The 24,923-nt window shown below is 33.2% G+C and overlaps 2 protein-coding genes across 2 annotated transcripts in view; both read left to right on the top strand.

Annotated features, from left to right (window-relative positions):
- Positions 1-489: 489 nt before the first annotated feature.
- LOC138702757 (uncharacterized) lies at positions 490-9,887 on the top strand. Its single transcript, XM_069830055.1, has 5 exons — positions 490-542; positions 2,130-2,184; positions 5,845-5,884; positions 7,437-7,589; positions 9,582-9,887. Exons 2-5 carry the CDS (start codon positions 2,134-2,136, stop codon positions 9,758-9,760), a joined length of 423 nt encoding a protein of 140 aa, XP_069686156.1. The 5' UTR covers positions 490-542; positions 2,130-2,133; the 3' UTR covers positions 9,761-9,887.
- Positions 9,888-13,991: 4,104 nt separating this feature from the next.
- The window catches only part of LOC138703800 (beta-1,3-glucan-binding protein-like), a 22,762-nt gene continuing 11,830 nt past the window's right edge, over positions 13,992-24,923 (top strand). The window contains exons 1-3 of the mRNA XM_069831988.1: positions 13,992-14,241; positions 17,091-17,245; positions 19,592-19,755. Of these exons, the coding sequence (XP_069688089.1) occupies positions 14,053-14,241; positions 17,091-17,245; positions 19,592-19,755 (508 nt within the window). The 5' untranslated portion in view covers positions 13,992-14,052. The remainder of the gene's footprint in view (positions 14,242-17,090; positions 17,246-19,591; positions 19,756-24,923) is intronic.

The following is a 24,923-nucleotide window of genomic DNA, read 5'->3' as shown; positions in this document are numbered from 1 at the left end:
ATTCAGACGCTAAATAACCAGAGCTGTTGATAAAGCGTCGTAAAATAACCCTAACCTGAACCTGATCAGTTAATCTTGGACTTGGGATGTTTGTCAATTCAGGTCTTCAATATTATTTTTGATAAGTATTGACGAAAAGCGATATTTAGGCCTGTTACGGGATTAGGGGTGGTACTACTACAGCGAGGGAGGGAGGGATGTACACTGGAAATTTCCGAAGTCATCGCATTGAAAATGTAAGTTCAAGGTTTTATATTAGGAGATAGAAACTATCTGAACATGATACAAGCTTGAAGTACAATCAACGTGCATACGATTATTTTTTTGGAAGATAACTGTGTTTCTTGTTTGTAATATGTATTTTGAATTTTAAGTACCGGTATCATTACATTTGATATTCTTCGTAAATTTATATGACAGCTGATAGAATACTGGCAAATGTCAGTAACATTTTAGGTAATCTAACTCGAAGCTGCAGTATAAAACATGCATGTATTGCAGAGCAACAAGGCATAATTGACGTCGACACTTCTCAGATTAGTGTGAGTATAGCGCAGTGAAGCTGTAGGATTCGCAAATTGAAATAATATTGTAATTAGAAATTTCAGAATAATGTTAAAAATTGTATTTATTTGTTTATTTATTTATTTACTTATTTATTTGTTCATTTATTTATTTGTCTACTTATTTGTCCACTTATTTATTTATTTGTCTACTTATTTGTCCACTTATTTATTTATTTGTCTACTTATTTTTTCAGTTATTTGTTCATTTATTTATTTATTTTTTTTAATTAATTTATTTATTCATTCATTCATTTATTCATTCATTCATTCATTCATTTATTCATTCATTCATTTACTTATTTATTCATTTATTTATTTATTTGTCTACTTATTTGTTAATTAACTTATTTATTTGCCTACGTATTTATTTATTTATTTATTTACTTATTTATTTATTTGTTCATTTATTTGTTTATTTATTTATTTATTTATTCATTCATTCATTCATTCATTCATTTATTCATTTATTTATTCATTCATTCATTCATTTATTCATTCATTTATTTATTTATTTATTTATTTGTCTACTTATTTGTTCATTTATTTGTTAATTAATTTATTTATTTTCCTACTTATTTATTTATTTATTTATTAGTCCACTTATTTGTTCATTTATTTGTCTATTTATTTATTTATTCATTTATTTGTCTATTTAGTTATTTGTCTACTTATTTGTCTATATATTTATGTATTTATTTGTCTACTTATTTGTCTATTTATTTATTTAGTCATTCATTCGTCTACTTATCTACTTATTTGTCTATTAATTAATTAATTATTTATTTATTTATTTTTATTTATTTAATTTATTTATTTATTTTGGTGAGTTAAGGCCTTCTCTTCCACATCACTAGAAATACAAATAAAATAATAAAAATAAAAATATAAATCACACTATAAACAAAATAAAGCCACACACAGGTTGCAGTCACACAAACCTTAGTTGAGTGATTAAATATCATAATTAATTATATCCTAACTAATTAACTAACATAAACAAGAAACTTGCAATTTTAATCTAGAGTAAAAAAAAACACAAATCAACACTTCTAGCAATACCAAAAAAGCATTAAATAAGACAAAATTTTCCAATTTAATTTTGAATTGTGACAAAGTCCGGCAGTCCCTGACGTCATTAGGTAACGAATTCCAAAGGCGAGGTATTTCTACAGTAAAGGCAGATGAGTATAAAGATGTTCTGTGATGAGGGATAGAAAGAAATACTTGATGCCGGTTTCGAAGAGTTGTAAGAAATTGAAATAAATAAATATATCAAGTTCATTTTTAGAGCGACGAATTTAAAATTATTCTTAGTCCGGGTTAGTGATGAAATTTCTTACGAGGCTGTTGTGCTAGTTAGTGAGTAACGACAATCAAGCACAAATGATGAAATAATCTGAGAAATGTTTCGCTTTCTTTACACTGATCTACAAGATATTCCACTTGTAATGATTTTAACCTTGTTGCTGGCATGAAATACCGATGTTCTGTTTAACTTGAAGTTGTTTCATACCTTTCTCTAGAGCTTTTATTATTCTTAATTTTATTTACCCTTTCTTTCAGAGTCATGGAGGCGAAATCAATTTGCGTCGGTTTAATTGGATTTGTATTCATACAAGTAAGTTTTAAGATAAAAATAACTTATTGTGTAATGCATTGGAATCACATAATCTGTTTAAAAATTGCACCACTGTTTATTTAATTTTATTTCATTCAGACTCTGATTCAAGGTTTGTTCCAAGAACTTACTATTTGCACAGTAAGATAAGGAAGCCTTCTGATAAAACTGAGTACCTATACGAAGTAAATGAATGCAGACAACCCTTCCAGTTGTCACGAATTTTACATTCTTACTATTTTCAAACTCTATATATTGAGAATGAAGTGACTTTTGTCAATTTTCATTATCAGAATCAATTTAGAAGCTCAGTATCATTTTACAAAAATTATTGGAGAAAATAAAGAAAAGGTTCCGTCACGGATGCTACAAGGTTTCTGAACTCACTTTACAGCTTAATAACTTACTTACTTACTGGCTTTTAAGGAACCCGGAGGTTCATTGCCGCCCTCACATAAGCCCGCCATTGGTCCCTATCCTGAACAAGATTAATCCAGTCTCTACCATCATATCCCACCTCCCTCAAATCCATTCTAATATTATCTTCCCATCTACGTCTCGGCCTCCCTAAAGGTCGTTTTCCCTCTGGCCTCCCAACTAACACTCTATATGCATTTCTGGATTCGCCCATATGTGCTACATGCCTTGTCCATCTAAATCGTGTGGATTTAATGTTCCTAATTATTTCAGGTGAAGAATACAATGCGTGCAGTCCTGTATTGTGTAACTTTCTCCGTTCTCCTGTAACTTCATCCCTCTTAGCCCCAAATATTTTCCTAAGCACCTTATTCTCAAACACCCTTAACCTATGTTCCTCTCTCAAAGTAAGAGTCCAAGTTTCACAACCATAAAAAACAACCGGTATTATAACTTACTTACAAATGGCTTTTAAGGAACCCGAAGGTTCATTGCCGCCCTCACATAAGCCCGCCATTGGTCCCTATCCTGTGCAAGATTAATCCAGTCTCTATCATCATATCCCACCTCCCTCAAATCCATTTTAATACTATCTTCCCATCTACGTCTCGGCCTCCCTAAAGGTCTTTTTCCCTCCTGCCTCCCAACTAACACTCTATATCCATTTCTGGATTCGCCCATACGTGCTACATGCCTTGCCCATCTCAAACGTCTGGATTTAATGTTCCTAATTATGTCAGGTGAAGAATACAATGCGTGCAGTTCTGTGTTGTGTAACTTTCTCCATTCTCCTGTAACTTCATCCCTCTTAGCCCCAAATATTTTCCTAAGCACCTTATTCTTAAACACCCTTAACCTATGTTCCTCTCTCAAAGTGAGAGTCCAAGTTTCACAACCATACAGAACAACCGGTAATATAACTGTTTCATAAATTCTAACTTTAAGATTTTTCGACAGCAGACTGGATGATAAAAGCTTCTCAACCGAATAATAATAGGCATTTCCCATATTTATTCTGTGTTCAACTTCATCCTAAGTATCATTTATATTTGTTACTGTTGCTCCAAGATATTTGAACTTCTCCACCTCTTCAAAAGAAAAATTTCCAATTTTTATATTTCCATTTCGTACAATATTCCCGTCACGAGTCATAATCATATACACACCTTATTAACAATAAGTGTAAAACACAGGTGTCTTCTCAAGCAAAAAAAAAAAAGATTCATTCTCATAGTGTCCATGTGAAAGCTATGCAAATCTCATGGCATCGAATTAGTACACAAAAACATAATCGGTAAATATTTTATAGCTGTTTTTTCCATGTCACGGATGTTACACACATTTTGTCACGGATGTTACATATGAATAATGCCCTTAATTTTTCCAATTTCGAAACAACTGTGACATTTCTAAGTCAAAATACTCACTTGAATTGTAATATTAATTGTTATTAATGCAAAGTACTGAAAATAAATGGCAGAAAGAATATAGCACAAAGTAAAACGTTCCTTGATCTTGGAGCTCTGGAATTAACATTGCAGGCTCTCTAAATATTTCTTCAACAAGAGTTCCTTGAAAGACATACATTAACAGCTGATCTCTCTGTGAGTAAGTTCTGCAAACTTTAGGGAAACAAAAAGTACCCATTATCTAGCCAAAGCCACTTAGATTCAATGCCCATAAAACTTGTCAAATATTTTCCTTTTGAAAATAAGACATTAGAATATTAAAATTTATAGCATTATCTATGTCTTACATCAATAATAAACGATTATTTCTGGAAAATACTTTCTCATTGAACTCTCCACTTTGTTTGGAATGGCTTAGTAATATCACAATCTAGTACAGTGATGTCAAAGCAAGCGCATTATTCTGACCTTGACGTCGTGAGCGGGCATTAAGCGCTAGGTATGCTAGGAGGAATAAGCAGCCTGTTGGATTAAGAAAACAGTGGTGCACAAACTTCAAACGGAACGTGAAATTTTATGTAGTTATTTTTATATGGCTTCTTTCTGTTTGTTATTTTCTATATTGTCTGTAAAACAAAAGTACTAACACATATTTCTTAGCCTAATATTGCAGTTATGTTTTAAACGTTAATAACATATTAAAGAGTAAAGAAGGAATATTCACACAAATTCCATAATAACTACAACAATACTGTACTAAGTGAATTAAACACATCATTCATAAAGAAAGTGTTATCTCAAAGAAAGACACTGAATATGACATGATAAGTTGAAATTGATATTGATGGTATCTTTAGCCTTATAAAAGTAATCAAAACAATATTATAGTGCAAAGTAAAGTTGCCTAGGTATATGTTTTAACTGTAACTAATATTACATAATAAAGCTCTTATCGCATTATGCTTTTAGGTGATATTGGTGCGCAACTTTCTGTTATCAGAATATTAAATTATCTCGAAATCTGCTGAAGCTATAGAGCTGACGTTTTACCAACACATAGGCACATATGTTTGTTTGTGATGTAACAGTATTTGCTTTTTGTTTTGTTAATTCATTTCCTTACAAACATTTTCCATGCGAATATTTTCAAAGATTTTAAACATTATCTTCAGTAATACGTATTTACGATATATTAGATTTACGAAAACATTGTTTTAGTACCTGTAAGGCTACTAAACAAACATATCTGAAAATCTAACTTTTCTCTAAAAACAAGTTGAGAAAATATTCCTTTTGAATAAAAAATCAAACTTGTGAAAAATGAGCATTTAAATTAAAACTTACATTCTTATAATGCATTTGTACTTCTTAGACAAATATAAAAATTAACATGGATATAGTTTTAATAAGTTCTCTTCCCTTTATCCATTGCATCAGTGATGGCCATCCCTGTATGTAGCTCGACCAAGCGGCATATACTACCTCTTTTGTCTGTCTCTTTCCTTTCCGCTGTAAAGCGCTCAGGCACTCCTGGGCTCTAAAGCGCGCGCTTGCTCCTATGGGCATCAGTTAACATCACTGGTCTAGTACATACAGTCAAGAAGCTTGAGTTGTGAGGGTGCTAGGAACAATAGACTGTGCCGGTACTATTTTGCATTGTCTGTAATGAGGCGATATTAGCGAACCTAGTGGTCAGCAACTATCTATGGATGCATATTTACTACGTATTGAGCTTCGTGACTCTATCTACTAGACTGTGGTAATATAATGGTTTCCTATAGCTTGGTTCAATATCATGTATAGGCGTTTTAATGAAAAATTTATTTTCTTTCAGGTTATAAACAATGTTAATTCTCTCCCTGATCCGGATTCAGGTATTTATTTGTTCAATATGTGACTTTGTATTTCACACTCCTAGAATTAGTTTCAATATTAGACATTATATTCGTCACTATTTTCGCTTAAAACCATGGCAATATAATTATACGTATATCTTTCTAACGTACAGCAGTATGTTTTGTCTACTATACAAGGTTAGTTAAAAGTCCCGCACCACTTAAATAACTTTTGAAGCATGTGGTTCAGTGACATGAAACTTGGTATGTGGGGATAACCATATGCTAAGAACTTAATAATGGTATTACCGAGTTTTTTCTACTTCCGGTTTAACCGGAAGTAACTCCAACTCTCTTATTTTAAATGGAACAACCAATATATATATATATTTTTATTTTTGAATAGTGCTCATTAAGATATTTTCAAAAAGTACCCACACTTGATACTTCTGTGCAAATTCAGTGTTGCTAAATAAAAATGGAAGTGGTGCAAGATATTCCTAAATCCTGGTTAAATCATTCCTTAAATGGTTTCTATGATTGAGTGACACATTGTAAAGCAGCTGAGGGCTACCAATTTGAACACATAATTTAGAAGGTGAGCTAGCTTTGTTTTGTTTTTGTTATGGAAGGAGTATTTTATTATTTTAATATTCGATACACTTTTCTGTTTTCTTGACTTAGCAACACTGAATTTGTGCAGAAGTATCGAGTGTGGGTAGTTTTTGAAAAGCTCTTAATGAGCACCGGAAGTAAAAAAAAAAACTCGGTAATACCATTATTGAGTTTTTAGCATATGGTTATCCTCACATAGCAACTTTCATATAAATGAACCGTATGCTTCAAAAGTTATTTAGGTGGTGCATTTATTATTTTAATATTCGATACACTTTTCTGTTTTCTTGACTTAGCAACATTGAATTTGTACAGAAGTATCAAATGTGGGAAATTTTTGAAACGCTCTTAACGAGTACTATTCAAAAATAAAATAATATATTGGGTGTTCCATTTAAGAGAGTTGGAGTTACTTCCGATTAAACCGGAAGTAGAAAAAACTCGGTAATACCATTATTAAGTTCTTAGCATATGGTTATCCCCACATACCAAGTTTCATGTCACTGAACCGTATGCTTCAAAAGTTATTTAGGTGGTGCAGGACTTTTAACTAACCCTGTATATTATTTGTAGTCGTAGAAATCAATTCAAATTAACATATTTTAAATTTCCCCCATCAGATAGGTTCAAGTTCAGCATACTAATATAGTTCATAGATTTTAGCTGGTCACGCTCGCATGTGGACAGCTGTGCTCTGCACTGGCGCTTCCGCTCTACCTCCGCGAGCGTGGAAAGATAAAATGTATGCACTATATATTATCAGTAGAAGTCTCAGCGATCGAATTCAGCACAACTCAGAAAGATGTTTTTGTTGAAAAGAAATCTCCGAGGCAGGTTTTTCTAAAGCAGTTCTGTTTCGCCCGTAATACTAATTCGATGGCACTATCATATTATCTAATGTTTACGGAATAAGCAGTTTGGTTAAATGAGGACGTAAGATAAAAAATTCACTGTTAAAATATTTATTATTTTTCAGACGCTAACACAATAAAAGATTTGTGTGACCTGCCTGGTAAAGTAACCCCTTTGATTCCCTGGGGTTCTGAGTTGACAAAAAATATAAGTGCTGCAAACAATGATGCAGCCGAAGTAAAAACTCAATTGGAAGGAAGTTGCCAACAGATCAAAGGTGAGTAAGAGTTCACCCTTCTAAAACTGCACAATCGAATAATTCCAGTTTTGGGAAGTTGATCATTTCACCTTATTAGGCCTGGTTGCATAAACATCGCTAACTAGATTTAATTTCTTTTATCGAAGATCAGGAAATGAACTGAGTTCTATACTTTATGTTACATAACACTGATCTCAGATTATGTGAATTTGGTTTAGTGCTAATCTAAGACCACAGAAATACATAATATGACTAACAAGGAGAGAACACGCTCTGTACATCACCGAATTAAATCAGATTTTGTGACATGAAAGTAAAAGACACACTGTTTAAAGTCATACCTGGTATGGGTGGCCAATGACCCCTCGTTTTGGAAATATTGGCTATTGTTTGTGACATACTTCTGTTAGGTGCCTAATAGGGAAGCATTAGACTGTGTAACGGCGTAGCTCATGTGGTTGGATGCTGAGTTGTCATTCAGGCAACCCGAGTTAGAATACTAATGCCTTCTCATTCTACAATGTAGAAAGGTTTTACAAAATATTACTGATATAGCAGTAGATTAATAACAATATTAGTACAGAGATAACGTCACAGAAAATATAATAAAACGAATAATCATGCTGCATAACTGTTACAGACGCAAAGTTGATACACTAATTATTATTAGAGATTATTATTATTATTATTATTATTATTATTATTATTATTATTATTACTATTATTATTATTATTATTATTACTATTATTATTATTAGAAAACTTGATACAGTTCTTGCATTATCGTGAGTGTGTTCTCCGTTTATAATAATTACATTTACATCCAATAACATTTGTCAGATGTGGCAAAAACAAAATCACTCCTGTGTGGGGGGAAAAAAAAATTACCTACAACATTCATATTACATTTTAAAGCAAGTTTTGTAGTTGTACTATGGAGAGGTTAGTTAAACACAGCAAAGTTTTGAAATGATAAACATCTATGATGTTACTACACAGTTCATCACTGTAACAAGAACGAATGTCTAACGCTCGGCTTATACTGTTCGAGAATTTATCGCTCGTGACAATTTTACACATCCTGCATGTGCGCTACCTATCGGCTTATGCTATGAACTACTTGGCGCTCGAGCTAAAACGTCCGATGCAGACCTTTGAATACAGATCTTTTTCTGCTTACAAATAAAAAAAGTTCACTCACCGTTTAGTTGCAGTGATATTATTTACTATCCTTTATTTTTACAAATAATTATTCCACTTCTGATAAATTAAGTACAACTATTTTGAACTGAGGAAAATAGCGTGCTGGTGTTGATCTCAGATCTAGAACAAGTTCAGCTTAACTGTGGACATAAAATTTACTCTGTCACACGTTAAAAGTGTTAAAATTGTTTAAAAAGGTATTTACCTTCTACAGACGGCCCGTTTCGACGCTATTTGTCGTCGTCTTCAGTGTCTCTTGAACCACTGCTGATTTTGGCTCTGCGATGTGCAGTTGTCGATGGTAGGGGTGGGGGGTGTGTTGTTCCTATGGTGGGGGTTGGCTGTCTGTATGCTATGACGTATTATGATGTCAAACAATGTGTGCGTATTGAACTGTAGTTGCGTATTAAGTATGTAATGTGGGCGTGCTATTGTGTTCTTATATATTTCGTATTGTTCTAGGATATTTAACTGTAAACTTTTTGGTGTGATGTGTAAAATTTCCATATCTGTTTCTATATTATTGTAGTCATGATTATTGTCGATAATGTGGTCTGCATAATTTGATGTAATGTAAGGTTTGGTTATAGCTTTAATATGTTCGTTGTATCTTGTATGAAAGGATCTTCCTGTCTGTCCTATGTAAAAATGTGGGCAACTATTGCATTTTAATTTGTAAACTCCAGTTGAATTATATATATCTGAATGTTTAGTGTGGTTATTTAAGTATTTCTGTGTTGTATTATTTGTTTTGTATGCAAACTGTGGATTCTCATTCATGCTGTTGATGTCTTCCTGTTCTTGCAGATGGCAGTTTAAGTGCTACAGACAAATTGTCGCTGGCCAACAGGCTTGAGGACTTCGGATCATTTGTTAGACTGGTTTTTAGTGAAATGCAAAGTATAAGTAAGGAAGCACAACCCGTAGTTGATTCATTTTACGACCTCAGTGAAGATTTAAAGAAATTAATAAAAGTTACGAAATAAATACAACTAGAATAAAGTATGGACAATGTTCACTCACCAGGTTAAATTTAAAAATAAATAAATTTGTATTTACACATCCATTGTAAACTGCTGATAAATATAAGTAATTGTTGTATCATGTGTACAATTTTTGTTATTTTATTCCTTGAACTGAAACTGTTTTTCTTTACTTACTTGGATATCTATAACGTTATAAACACATCATCGTCGACATCATCATCATCATCATCATCATCTGTATTCAGACACAATTTTAATGATATTGTGTCTGTTCCATATTCCAAACTGTTTCAATAATAACCGATGTTTTTCAACTAAACGAAATATAAAGTGAAAGTATTGAGATAAAAAAAATCAGTTTAGATTTTTCAATAAAAGAAAGTGCGTTCTGAGAATTTCTGGTACCGAGAAATGGATTTCTGGTGTTCCTTCAGTCTGTATGGCTTTAACCATAATCTCTATGTTACAAGATTTTCCCCAAACTATTAGAAGGACTCTTTTATATTTACAACGCACAAAGCATATCAACTGATAGTAATAAATATCTTAATAAAGATATTGGTCATTATTTTCAAATGGTTCTTTATCTGAGGAATTAACATAAAATGACATTGTACTAGAAATCGGTACTAATATATTTACAATCATAATATATTATTTTAATGTACCGAAATACATATGATATTTCCATGCAGGTATTCTGCGTCATCGTACGATGAAAGAGTAATGGAGCGGAGAAAAATTCTCTCCGGCACCGGGATTTGAACCCGAGTTTTTAGCTCTACGTGCTGATGCTTTATCCACTAAGCCACACCGGATACCAATCCCGGTGTCGGACAGAATCGTCTCAGTTTAAGTTCCAACTCTTGGGTTCCCTCTAGTGGCCGCCCTATGCACTACGTCATAGATGTCTAGGAACGTAGGACTGAAGTCCACACATGTGCTGAGGTGCACTCGTTATGAGTGACTAGTTGGCCGGGATCCGACGGAATAAGCGCCGTCTTAAATCACGAGGTGATTTACGCGTAAACTGAGACGATTCTGTCCGACACCGTGATGGGTATCCGGTCTGGATAAACATCAGCACGTAGAGCTGAAAACCCGGGTTAAAATCCCGGTGCCGGAGAGAATTTTTATCCGTTCCATTACTCTTTCATCGTACTTATATTCATAAGTTGTTTGTTACACGAGATACAGTGCGAAATGAAAATAGTGAAAGCAGTATTTCCTGACACTTATAACTTTGACATACATAGATTATTGTCAGTGGCGTAGCATGAAATTTTGAACAGGGGAAGCTAACTCAAGTTGTCTTTCATTCAATATGAGAAAACGTATTACAAAAATACAGTCTTAAAATAAATAGTAGTCAATGTCAAGTCAGCAGTCGAAGATTGGTTGGAACATCGTAAGTAACACCAATAAGGCATGACCTCAAATGATACGTAGTAAAATATGATTTCACGGTTTACACATATCTCTTAACAAATAGACACGTATACGTATAACATTAGCTCACTCCCTGTCATACTTAGAGAAATCACAATATTAGTATCATTACGTAAGTATGCGTCTGTCTTTTGGTTGAGTCCTTCATTGACAGCAAAGGAGTCGGTCATTTGTTTTTTAGATCACACTTTTGTTCGTAAGTCAGTCTTGATAATACAATTGTCCTAAAAAAAATTCGAGTAAATTAGTGTCAGGAACTGTTATTTCACTCATTATTTATTATATCAGCCACACTGCACACGAACACTTCAACTGAACACAACTGACGAAAAGGGATAACTCGAAAACTACTTATTTTAAATGTTAAAGCTAGCTTCTTGCGAGCCTTGCGACTAGGGTAGTTTAGTTAGAAAGGGATGGAAAATCTGCGGGGTTGATTACACAGAAGAAACCGGTCTGCTTGGAAGCTGGTGTGTGCAGGCTTCTTGTTTACTGCTGCATCACAAATCATCCTGAGCTGCCGCATCACAATATTTAACGCGTAAATATAAACTGCATTAAAATTAATAAATAATTTTCTCCATAAACTGCAGATTTATTATGAAATTATTATTAACTGGAGAAGCTAAGCTTTTTAGCTTACATTGACGCTACGCCACTGATTATTGTATTCTTTACAAAATTATATCTCCAATCGAAAGCTTCTTTAGGCAAGAAAACAAAAACTATGGCATAAAGGTCTACAGGAATCACTCTTAGAATTAACTTAATCTTTGGCAATATAAAAATACATAAAGAACTTAATTCTTCTGTAAAAAAATTATATGCATACAATTAAAACTAGAATTAAAAAACGTATTTGAGACACAATTTTTATTACTTAAATATAACGCGTCTTTCAGAATTCAATCGAAGTAGAGAAGTCCTAAGTAATCATTTAGAGATAAGAAATTAGGGCCCAGCAGGTTCAAACTTTCACGTAATGGCGTGAATTTTTTGCTTTAGGTCAGAGATCACTCATTGAGGTATTGGGATCAAGAAAACTATCACGGTGGGACTCGAACGTAGTACAGGGACATCATTTTATTTTTACTCACATTTTTAATATTAACCTGGCTATACCTTTGGATTAATGATTGGGACCCGGAAACGCCGTTTGCTACCCCCTTCCACGACTGGAGTTCGATGATACTGCGTAAAATACAAACAAATCACTTTACTAGGTACAGGAGGGAAGAAAAGTAGTTCATCCATTTACGTAAAGTAGGAAATATCGCGATTTTGAGTGTGATAATTTTCATTAGGTTTTGTTTAATCAAAATACAGCACATTATTAACAATAAGTGTTTTCACTCACGAACTGAGTTATCCATGCGAACGTATTCATTATGCAGTGTATATTATACTTTCTACAGCATATTAGCGTACAATATAGAGAATGAAGTTAAATTGAAAAATAATCATAATATGGATATTTAAACACATTTTTTAAAATGGTGGCCGTTCATTTCGATACAGGCTTCAGTTCTATGTGCCTATTATCGCACTATAGACTATTGAACCTAATTCCAATTATCAGTTTCGTCCTTCGTACTGGTAACTCATATTTAAATAATTCTGTACCTACTCTATAAAAGAGTACCTTACGTACTGTAAATTCAATCTTCACTTCTGTCCGATCCGAAAAGATAAAATTACTCAGACATGCTATCTACTGTCCGTCCAAGTGGTTATGTCGTAGGGTCGTAGAAAGGGAGGAAATCACGTGACAGTTAATTACTTAACGAGGCAGTTTTATTTAAGTTATTTTAAACAGTTGTATAATATTACGTAGACGTCCAATTCCTAACAGAAATTAATGTTTTCAGAAAAGAGCTTAGACAGCCCAGCCACTAGCTGGCGAATAAAAGCTGGTGGGGGAAACCGGGATACGACGTAAGCAAATGGACGACAGCACCTGTGCGAAAATGATTCAATATTGAAAGCTCTTTCGTCACTGGAAAACGCGAACATATTTTTGGAACGTACTGTTCACTATGACCGTAAGGCTACTATGACTCTACAGTATATGCGGTCTTGGATCTGTGTGGAGGAAGGTTGAACTTCATTAGTAGAAGGGGTGGGAGTGTAGTTCATTAAAAAATTCAGGTACAATAAAAATTGAAGTAAAAATAAAATGATGTCCCTGTATATTCTGTAAATTGAGTAGTAGTCTGTATAGCTCAACTGATGAATTGTTTATGATTATAAATTAAATTAATCTACTTGATATGGATGGTACAAATTTGTATAGCTTAACGAAAGAATGTTTTTAAATTGAATTAATTTGTTTACTTTGTATTGCATATGTTTGTATAGTTTGGCTGATGAATTGTATATGCGGGAGTGGAGGTACAAAAACAATGTCCTTCACGAATCCCCATAAGAAAAAATCTCAAGAGGATTCTATAAAAGAAACGATTATATTTAGGACGGGCAGGTGGGTCACACAGGTTCCTACAAGAAGGATATATATATATATATATATATATATATATCGCTCTCTCTCGACATTCCAGATAACCTCCTCCTACGCGTATTCTATGCTTGGATATTGGCCACTTCAATTACGGTGTAAGAAAACGAAATGCAATAATAACATGGGTACAGAACATGGGTACCTGCATTGCTAATAATATTTATTATTGACACAGATGGATAATTCCACATGAATTCGTATTCGAAATAATTTCTTGCTCACATATCGAAACGTCATCTAGTCTGCCGCAATAAATAGCGATCCCCAGACTTCCGCAGTACCATTCCGGTGTTGTTTCTTCCTGGATCTCCGCATCTCGAGCGCCATGCGTCTGTTTCTTCTGCTGGTGTGCGCCATCGCCGGTGCACGATCGCAATGCAATCCGTCTCCAACACAGGTTGTTGGCAGCAAGGCGCCGGCACAGATCTGCAGTGGGGACCTCGTCTTCAACGAGGAATTTGATGTGTTCGATTTAGGTACATGGGCACATGAGAAAACTGCAGCTGGTGGAGGAGTAAGTCCAATCATACACTTAAATTCTACAACTAACATATAATAGAGCAATTTTCAAAAACGTTTTAAAGTACTGCGAAAAATTTGGCATTAATTTAATTCATTGTATCACTTATTAAGTAGAATAATATGAAAAAAATTCGAGATCTCATTCAATGTTCATTTAAGATAGTGTAGAGCAGTCATGTCAATTGATGCCCACAGGAGCAAGGGCGCGCTTTAGAGCTAAGGAGTGCCTGAGCGCTTTACAGCGAAAAGGAAAGAGACAGAAGAAAGAGGTAGTATATTCCGCTTGGTCGACCTATATTCAGGGATGGCCAGCACTGATTCGATTGATAAACGGAAGAAAACGTATTAAAACTGTATCCATGTTAATTTTTAGATTAGTCTGAGAAGTATAAGTGCATTATAAGAATGTAACTTTAATTTTAATGCTCATTATTTACAAGTTTGATTTCTTTTATTGAAAAGAAATATTTTCTCAACTTTTTTTATAGAAAAGTGAAATTTTCAGATATAGGCTTATTTATTTAGTAGCCTTAGACAATGTTTTCGTAACTCTAATATACCGTAAATACGTATTACTGAAGATAGTGTACCGGTACTGAAAATTCTGAAAATATTCACATGGAAATTGTTTGTAAGGAAATGAATTAACAAAGCAACTATTGTTACATCATAAGCAAAAGATACGTGCCCATGTGTTGTAAAAATGTCAGCTCTATAGCTTCAGCAGATTTCGAGAAAATAATTTAATATTCTGATGATAGGAAGTTGCTCAGAAATATCACCTTAAAAGCATAATGCGATAAGAGTTTTGTTATGGAATATTAGTTACATTAAAACATAGACAGCACGTAGGTAACTTTGTTTTGTACTGTAATATTGTTGTGATTGGTTTATTGATTACTTTTATAAGGCTAAAGGTACCATCAATATCAATTCCAACTTATCATGCCAAACTCAATCTCTCTCTCTCTTTTTTTTTTTTTTTTGATATCACTTTTTCATCCACTTAATACAGTATAATATTATACTACTATGGAATTTAAGTCAATATTCCTTCTTAACTCTCTATTATGTTATTAAGATTTAAAACACAAGTGCAATATTAAGAAATCAGTGTTAGTACTTTTGTTTTACGGACAATATAGATAATATTAAACAGAAAGAAGCCATATAAAAATAACGACACAAAATTTCACGTTTCGTTTGAAGTTTGTGCACCACTGTTTTCTTAATCCAACAGGCTGCTTATTCATATACACAACCTCTTTCCATACTTAGCGCTTGATGCCCGCGCACGACGTCAAAGTCAGAAAAATACGCTTGCTTTGACATCACTGGTGTAGAGATTCCTTAATGTTTGTGGCTGCCGTAACATGGGATCTCGCTCCCGGGCGACAGGACCAGCATCGGCCGGTAAAATACTGCTTACAACAGGGGAAGCAGGACTGGATATTACCAAACTTATCTTACAGTAGACGTTGAAAGTGTCGTCCTTCCGCTCGTATACAAGCTCGATATCCCGGGAAAATGTAGTTACATAATCGTCTAAGCTTGTCAACAGAAATGCATTTTATTTAACGCTAAATGTTAGCCTGTAGTTCCAGGCAGAGAACGACGGCAACAAACCAACACTTAATTACTCTATCATCGAATACCTCACTTATTTTATGTGACAAGTCCTTAGCCTGAAACGTACAGCAGAGCCCGTCTGATGCTTTTCCAATTCACTGCAGTCTAAAGCAAGGAGATGAACTGTCATCTTTACTTTTTAACTTTGCTCTAGAGTATGCCATTAGGAAAGTCCAGGATAACAGAGAGGGTTTGGAATCGAACGGGTTACATCAGCTCCTTGTGTATGCGGTTGACGTGAATATGTTAGGAGAAAATCCACAAACGATTAGGGAAAACACGGGAATTTTACTGGAAGCGAGTAAAGAGATAGGTTTGGAAGTAAATCCCAAAAAGACAAAATATATGATTATGTCTGGTGACCAGAATATTGTACGAAATGGAAATATAAAAATTGGAAATTTTTCTTTTGAGAAGGTTGAAATTTCCAAATATCTCGCAGCAACAGTAACAAATATAAATGACACTCGGGAGGAAATTAAACACAGAATAAATATGGGAAATGCCTGTTATTATTCGGTTGACAAGCTTTTGCCATCCAGTCTGCTTTCAAAAAAAGAAGGAAAGTTAGAATTTATAAAACAGTTATATTACCGGTTGTTCTGTAAGGTTGCGAAACTTGGACTCTCACTTTAAGAGGGGAACAAAGTTAAGGGTGTTTGAGGAAAAGGTGCTTAGGAAAATATTTGTGGCTAAGAGGGATGAAGTTACAGGAGAATGGAGAAAGTTACACAACGCAGAGCTGCACGCATTGTATTCTTCACCTGACATAATTAGGAACATTAAATCCAGACGTTTGAGATGGGCAGCGCATGTAGCACGTATGGGCGAATTCAGAAATCCATATAGAGTGTTAGTTGGGTGGCCGGAGGGAAAAAGATCTTTAAAACTAAAGAATAATGGTATTTTACAAACAACTTCAAATTATTGTAACTCTGAACATACTGCGATTAGGACACATGTCTGTATGACATTTCTTGCTCAGAATGTCTTCGGAAATAAGCTCCATAAGTGATGGCGAGTCCTCGTGAATCACCCTGTATATTAAGCACTCTGTATATGGGAAATTAATTGCCTGTAGTGGTATACGCCGCTCAATTCTTACTTTGACACGTGATAGTCATGATGACAATTCTGAATCCAGAATCCATATGTTCGAAGGTAAGTTCGGACAGTTTGTGTCTCAGTTTTGAAAGGTTTTTCACTTTCCAGAACTGGGAATTTGAAATATACATCAACAATCGATCCAACAGTTTCGTCAAGGACAGCAAACTGTTCATCAAACCCACTCTCACGGCCGATGTGTACGGCGAAGGATTCCTGTCTACTGGAACCCTCAAACTGTACGGCGGAGCACCAGCTGACGAGTACGTACAATTTATATGTATTTATGTATTTATTCATTTATTCATTTAGTCATACATATTTTATTTATTGATCTACCCCTACATTTATTTCATCATACATTTATTTATTTATTTATTTATTTATTTATTTATTTACTAGCCGTACCCGTGCGCTCCGCTGCACCCGTTAGAAATAAATATAAAGTAATTACATAATTAAAATAGGACGTTTGATCCAGGGAACATTCGTGTTTGATAGAAGGATAAATCGTTTAATGTGTTACTTAATTTAAATTGCATCCAAATAATTAAAATGCGATCATTTTGGTCCAGAGACACTCATTTGGTGCAATGACAATTCCTTTAACCTGTTTCTTAATTTTTATTACATGCAACCATAGTTTAATGACGATTGACATCATTTAGATTTAATGTGTATATTTTATTTTACTTGTTATAGGTTTCCATTGAATTATGGTAATAACTTAATTTTAACCCTTGTTTTCTACGTATATTCAGTAAATGGCGCTTTGCCCACTATGGTTCTGAAATAACTTAAATTATATTATATAATATTACATTACATGTATTATATTATATTATATTATATTATATTATATTATATTATATTATATTATATTATATTATATAATGTTACATATTATATTATATTATATTATATTATATTATATTATATTATATTATATTATATTATATTATATTATATTATATTATATTATATTATATTATATTATATTATATTATATTATATCAGAAGTTATTACTGTAATAACATTATAGCATTATGTCCATCTAGAGAAACTACACTTTCCAATGGTGAAATAATAATTAATTATACAAATCGGTTAATTTAGCTTCCAATATTACTTCATACAAACACAGAAACATTCTCTGTAGGCTATCTTTCATAGCTTTCGATTGTTGCTGTCCAAGGCCCCTTATAGACGAAGTCATTTGTGTTTTAATTAATTACACGGCCTTAGTTGGCAGTAATTTTAATTTTAAAACTCATTTATCTCATTACATATCAGTTCTATCAAAATTTTTCAAGGAAGAAAACTTATCGAAAATTGTTTTGAAAGAAACTTTTGTTATGTAACATTTTTCACAAAAATCAATAATAAGCGAGATATTTCGATTTATTTAATTCAGGCCCCCTTATAACCCCCCTTTTAAATAATGTATTTTGAATGCCATATAGCCTAAAATCTAAGTTACAACGAACTTAATTTATATTCCAATTTTCATCGAAATCCGTTCAGCCATTATCGCGTGAAAAGGTAAAAAAAACATACAGACAGACAGACAGACATACAAAGAAAAATTTCAAAAAAGCGATTTTCGGTTTCAGGGTGGTTAATTATATATGTTAGGATCAATTATTTTTGGAAAATTGAAAATTACCAGAAAAATTTTGGCTACAGATTTATTATTAGTATAGATTTATTTATTTATTCATTTATTTATTTTTTTATTTATTTATTTATTTATTTATTTATTTATTTATTTATTTATTTATTTATTTATTTATTTATTTATTTATTTATTTATTTATTTATTTATTTATTTATTTATTTATTTATTTATTTATTTGTTTATTTATTAATTTATTTAATTTATCTACCTATTTATCTATTTATGTATTTAGTTATTCACTCATTCATTCATTCATTCATTCATTCGCTCGTCCGTTTGGTTTTATGGATTTATTCATCCATTCACTTATACTCGCGGAGTTAAGCCCAGAGGACCTTCTCTTTCAATTCATCAGGTCGCGAAGTACACAAGCATTGAAATTAAACAAAATGTGAAAAGAACAAAAATACTAACACATTACAAAATAATATATATAATTTGTACATTATATGTACATCGTTAGCACAGTACCTTATATTAACCAAGATTTCTGATCTGCGCAGACATACTGTATATATACGGGACAAAATTTCGATTAAACCCTCCAGTTGCCACTGCAAAACACTACATCCTCTGACCGAAAACGTGTAGAATGGATGGTTATAGCACAAAACAAAAGATAATATTATATGAATGAGCAAAACAAATGAATCCGTTGTAATGTGTTCCGTATTAGATCTACAACAGAAACTGTATAAAAATGCACACTCATTCTTGAAAGAATGACATTCAAATGTTTAACTCTCTAAAACCTACATTCTCACATTAAGATATCATTTGCATCAGCGACAAAATGTTTAATTGTATTAAAACAAATTTGGATTATCATTTTGCTGCTATGCTAGTATTTCTACACTTATAATTAATTCCTTAAAATCCTATTGACATTAAAAACTATTTTTCTATGTATTCTGAAATTTATTTTCACAGATGCACGAATCCTTCAGATTGGGGTTGTGAACGACAGGGAAGTGCTGCTAACCTTTTGAACCCTGTTACATCTGCAAGAATTCGAACTGTGGACTCGTTCAGCTTCGTATACGGCAAGGTTGAAGTGAAAGCTAAACTGCCAGCAGGAGATTGGCTGTGGCCAGGTATGACAGATGTCTTCAAGCACTTGAAATCATTTTATTCAGTAATAATTTGGGAGCGGATTTTTATGTGCTAAAAAATTTAAATATATTTATTTTTTATGTGCTAAAAAGTACGGAAATATTTGCTAAAAATAAAGTAGTAATATACGTTACAAGAGCGGTATGTTGACGTTTTCATGGTCGAGGAAAAGATTGAAAAAGCCAAACGTAGTTGAGCTTTTTTAGTTTCCGAGAACATGAAAACAAACATACCGCTCGTGTATCGTACATTATTTTGTGCGAAGATCGTTTATTACATACCTGAAAGACGAATTTCTAATTAGTTGCAATGAAATCTCCATGTTGGTTTCTGTTTAATGACGGCAACTTCGGAACACCAAAATATCTTTCTTCAACATTGTTGCTATAAATTGTTTTCTGTGTTTACTATACTCCAGCAGGCCGTGATATATGTCTGTCTTTTTTTTTCCCCAGTCTATAAATGCGAACTTAAAAAAACAAACGGTAAGGTTATGTAATGATTTATTTTTCATTTTAATATTTTAACAATATTATTTATATAACATATTGCAGTAATAACATCCGCATCTGGAATCTTGTTGATTTTTTTCACGGCTTCCTTAATGTTACTTGTATCAGGAATGCAATAAGTTTCGTGGAGTAGTAGACTTTACTTAATTTTTGCAAATATTTAAAAACAATAATTAACATTGCAATTTAGGTGAAATTGCAGTGGTAAGTTTCCAATTTATAATTATTACTATGTTAAACTTCTCTAAAAATAATATGTTAAAAGCCTAAAGCAGTAAAATGAATGTCGCGCTTAAGCGGTAAGAAGAGGGAAATTGTTATGTGTGTTACGTTGGGAATACTGAATGTGGTATTTCACACTTACCGCGTATTGGTTCTGTGTGGAAAACAAGCAAATACGCACGATCTCGCACAAAATATTTTTTTTAATATGACAAAAATACCTTTACTTAGCTTGAAAAAAAAAATGTTACTAGGTACTCACCAACCACACTTGAGTGCTAGTAGTTGGCCGAGAATTGCAGTGAACAACAAAGGTCATCTCCAAATTCTCCATCACAAATGCATGCCGATTATCTCTGAACAACGACTTATACTGTGAAAACGATCTTTCCACATCACAGGACGTCAGACGTGCATATTTAAAGAGAGGAATGTCACCAACACAAACACCGTCAATTTCACCTACAGGCACACCCTCCAATACTTGAGCAACTTTACACATTTTTTTATATCCACTGTTTTTCCCAAGCACATTTTGGAATTTGTCCCTTAGTAATTGTACATCTGAATCTGGTAGAGTCTCTAATTTAATTTCCACGGCACGCACCTATCTGTTTCAGAAACAGGTTTCTGGATGTTTCGAGTTTTTTTTTTTTTATGGTGTCACACAAAAAGCTTAGATTTGCTAATAGGAATCCAAATCGTTTTTAAACAAACATCTTTCAGTATATCTTGAAGGATACCGATTGACGAAGCCCGATAACAGGGAATCACAACACGAGAGAGGCGAGAGATTTGTTTAAATTAAATAATGTTCATACCCGAGCTCTTATCTGTTGTGTTTCACAAACAAAGCGTGGAATGAAATCATCTTCAGCAACAATAAACATTCCTAATTATGTGTTGCAAGATCTCTCCTCCTTGTCCATGTTAATTTATTCTCTAATAATAACACTGATATGCTGCCCAGCAGTGTTCAGAACTTGAGGCGATACTATTACAAAAAATGGATACACCACACAGCGCTTAGAAACACGAAGCAACCAAGAATTCTTAAAACGATAACGTACTTCTGAGTGACATAATTGATTTAGTTTTAAAATGTTTAAAAGTTCTTGTAAAAAAATTATTTAAGTAAAAAAACCCCAAGATTTATGTGTTTATAATAGATTTTCTGAAAATATGTATTTACATAATTTTTTGTGAAAATATGTGTTTTTATGTGAAATAAAATTCGGGATTTAAACTTAAAACTTCATGTTCGGAATTTTTAACTTTGTTAATTGTGTTTTATCACACGCAAAAAGAATATTTAATTACATAGGAATCCGCTCCTTAGTAATAATAAAAACTAGTAATTCTCAAAATATACTTCTTCAAATGATATAATGATATTGTATTATCAGTATTATCACCATCGTTATTCTCATCATCATATTTTGAACTTGTAATTTTTCATAGATCCCAACTACAAAGTATTCAAGAAACCAATCTCCAGTTAAATTAATTATTATGGAGTATTCGTCACGAAGCAAGTTTTGGTGAAATAATGCCGTCTTAATTTCACTGTTACAGACCGAAAGCGACTACTGAAGAAATAGAGTTATACATTTTCTTTAAATAGAGCGTGGGAAGCTTTTTGTTGCGTAATATGGACAGATAACACAGGTCGAAGGGACGACAAGATTACAGCATTGGTATACAGCTTACTTCCAGTCAGTGAAGTTCAGTTTAATTCGTGGCAATGCAGTACAAACGTGGTCAAATTAGACTAAAACGTTTTTCTTGGAAACAATATAATGCGTCATATCAACTATCAGTCTAATTCACAGAATCTCTATTGTTGTAAATATGATTGTTTACTAGAGGTGGGGAAAAAATAACGTAACAGTTATTTTGGAACCGTTCCTTGTTTGGAACTGTTCCAAAAAGTAACAGTACCTTGGAACACCATGTTCCAAAATAACAGTGTTGCTCTGAGCTAGTACGAAATACTTGTGGTTACAAATACTCGTTCCACTTTGGAACTACATTATGATAACGCCTGTTCCACAGAACGGAACATGTTTCGTACTATTGAAAGCAGTGGCGCCAACTTTTGGAAAAGAGTGGGTGGGCTCAAACATTTGACGAGATATCTCACAACACGATTCCACGAGCCCATATAAGTTGGCGCCACTGTTTGAAAGCAGAATTGGGAATCCTTTCGTCGTACTGAAATAAATGTTGGAAACTAAAGTAAAAGATAAATAGTAAAGATACGAAGATAGTCTTTAAAAAATGTACACATTATCTTGGAACTGATGTTAATTAAGTATAGGATTCTATCAAATAACATAATTCCTGCATTATTGTAACTACATTGTGAATTTTATCATGGGAGATGATAATATATAGGTTATGTTTTATTTCCAAATATTTTAGTTTTAGATTCATTACAAATTCTTGAAATTAAACTAAAGTCTGTTGAAACATGACTATTATTGAAGTTCTTTTGTTTAAAAAAAAAGCACAACGGTAAATTTTCATATTTCATTACATGAGATTATTAATCTTCATGACGGTACATTATTAATATGAATTTTAGCAAGGCCGAAATGATTATAGCTTTTATTTACGCATTTTTGGAGAAATTTACACTACTATGACCTTCAGCTAAGCAGAAGAGGAAGAATAGGTTAGGTTCTATTTACCACTGGGATCCATTTCGACTTCGTGACCAATTTACAAGTAATTTAAAATTACATTACATTTCCTGCTTCGAACAAACCTGATCTACGAATTCAATTTAACATTAGAAAAGATTTCAATTCCAGGAATTCACATCTCGACTCATTATGACATCGTACTGCATACTAGTCGTCCGTACATTTTCCTAAATACCGCTGTTACATTACGTACTAGTAGTACGTGGCTCTTCCACTGTTACATTAAATACTCCTGTTATACAAAATACTTGCTGTTACAAAAAATAACTAGCTGTTACAAAAAAATACTCGATGTTATGGAACTACATTATGAGTTACGACTATAAAATAACTTAACGGCCTGTTCCAAACCATCACTGTTACATTATATACTAGTAATACTGTACCTGTTATACAAAATACTTGCTGTTACATGTTACGTATATACTCTATGTTATGGAACACGGCCGACGTGATGCTCCCTTCGCTTTCAAAGGCGCAGCGAAGCAAGCATCAAGTCTGCCGTGTATGGAACTACATTATGACAACCGTTGCTGCAGTGTTGTCAATTTAGCGACTTTGTCACTAAATCTGGCTACTTTTAACAATTTTCAGGGACAAAATCAATACTAACTCTTAATCCTGAACTGGCGTCGTGCATAAATATAACGTAACTGGTTTCGTGGTGTCAATACTGTCAGTATGACTTCTGGACTTTCTCATGGCCCTCGACTTATACTTTTGCCTTTTTTACCCTAATGTTTGCATAAACTACTTTGACTAAAGGGTTTTAACATAAATAAATTTTGTAAAATCATTGGAGGAGAGGGATTCGAACCGGTGCTGTGGAGCTAACTTCGGCGTAGGCTATATACAGTAATATATGGTGGTACTGTTATTTTGGAACTGTTATTTGGAACCTAGTATTTTCGTGGAACTGGAACAGTTGGAACTGTTACGAGAAAATAACAACTTTTCCCATCTCTATTGTTTACATCTTTGGTATATTTTTCCAATGGTTAAGTATTTTTCTCGCTATGTTGGTACTAGTGGTTTTTTTAATTATATACTGCAGAAACTCTGTTCTCCCATAGCCTGCAAGAAGACCGGACATGAACGAATTTGAAAATCTGTGATCTATACTGAAGAAGAAAGTGAACAAAAAGAGGCTTACAAAAAAACATGGACTCATTTAAGCACTCTCTGATATCTGGCTAAATGATGCTGATATTCAAAGAAAGTGTCAAACTTTGGTTTCCAGCATCCCTGACAAAATCAACGTGTTAATAAAGAATAAGGGAATGTTCACAAAATATTAGTAACCTCCAGACTCAGTTTTCTGTTCGTTATATCTGTGCAAAATACATTTTTGTTCATTATTTCTACCGATATATACAGCTTCGTTGCACGTATAATTAATTTAGTCTAATAATTTGTCCACGTCTGTACACATTAAAATGCCAAATCTTCATTTATAATACACAGACTATAAAATATTAGGAAGAAATCGTACAAAATCAATCGTGCTACATTCCTACGTGAACATTCTGGCGTTGAACATCCGTCTGATTTAACAGTCTAGAATTTATTTTAAAAATAAATTAAACAGACTCATTTTAAACACAAAATAAAAAGAACATGAATAGCGTTCTAACTGAAGAAACACTTGTTGATATAGGCTATATTCTAGAACAATGCCCCACGAAAAGGTTAAGAAAATTAATTCAA

Source organism: Periplaneta americana, chromosome 7, assembly GCF_040183065.1.
Source record: "Periplaneta americana isolate PAMFEO1 chromosome 7, P.americana_PAMFEO1_priV1, whole genome shotgun sequence".
Lineage (NCBI taxonomy): Eukaryota > Metazoa > Arthropoda > Insecta > Blattodea > Blattidae > Periplaneta > Periplaneta americana.
This window is presented reverse-complemented; position numbering and strand designations above follow the sequence as displayed.

Excerpts from the sequence above, each read along its gene's own strand:
- LOC138702757 (XM_069830055.1), top strand. The coding sequence starts at position 2,134 with ATGGAGGCGAAATCAATTTGCGTCGGTTTAATTGGATTTGTATTCATA. Across the intron at positions 2,185-5,844 it reads TTGGATTTGTATTCATACAA|GTTATAAACAATGTTAATTC; the intron begins GTAAGTTTTAAG and ends ATTTTCTTTCAG. Across the intron at positions 5,885-7,436 it reads TCTCCCTGATCCGGATTCAG|ACGCTAACACAATAAAAGAT; the intron begins GTATTTATTTGT and ends ATTATTTTTCAG.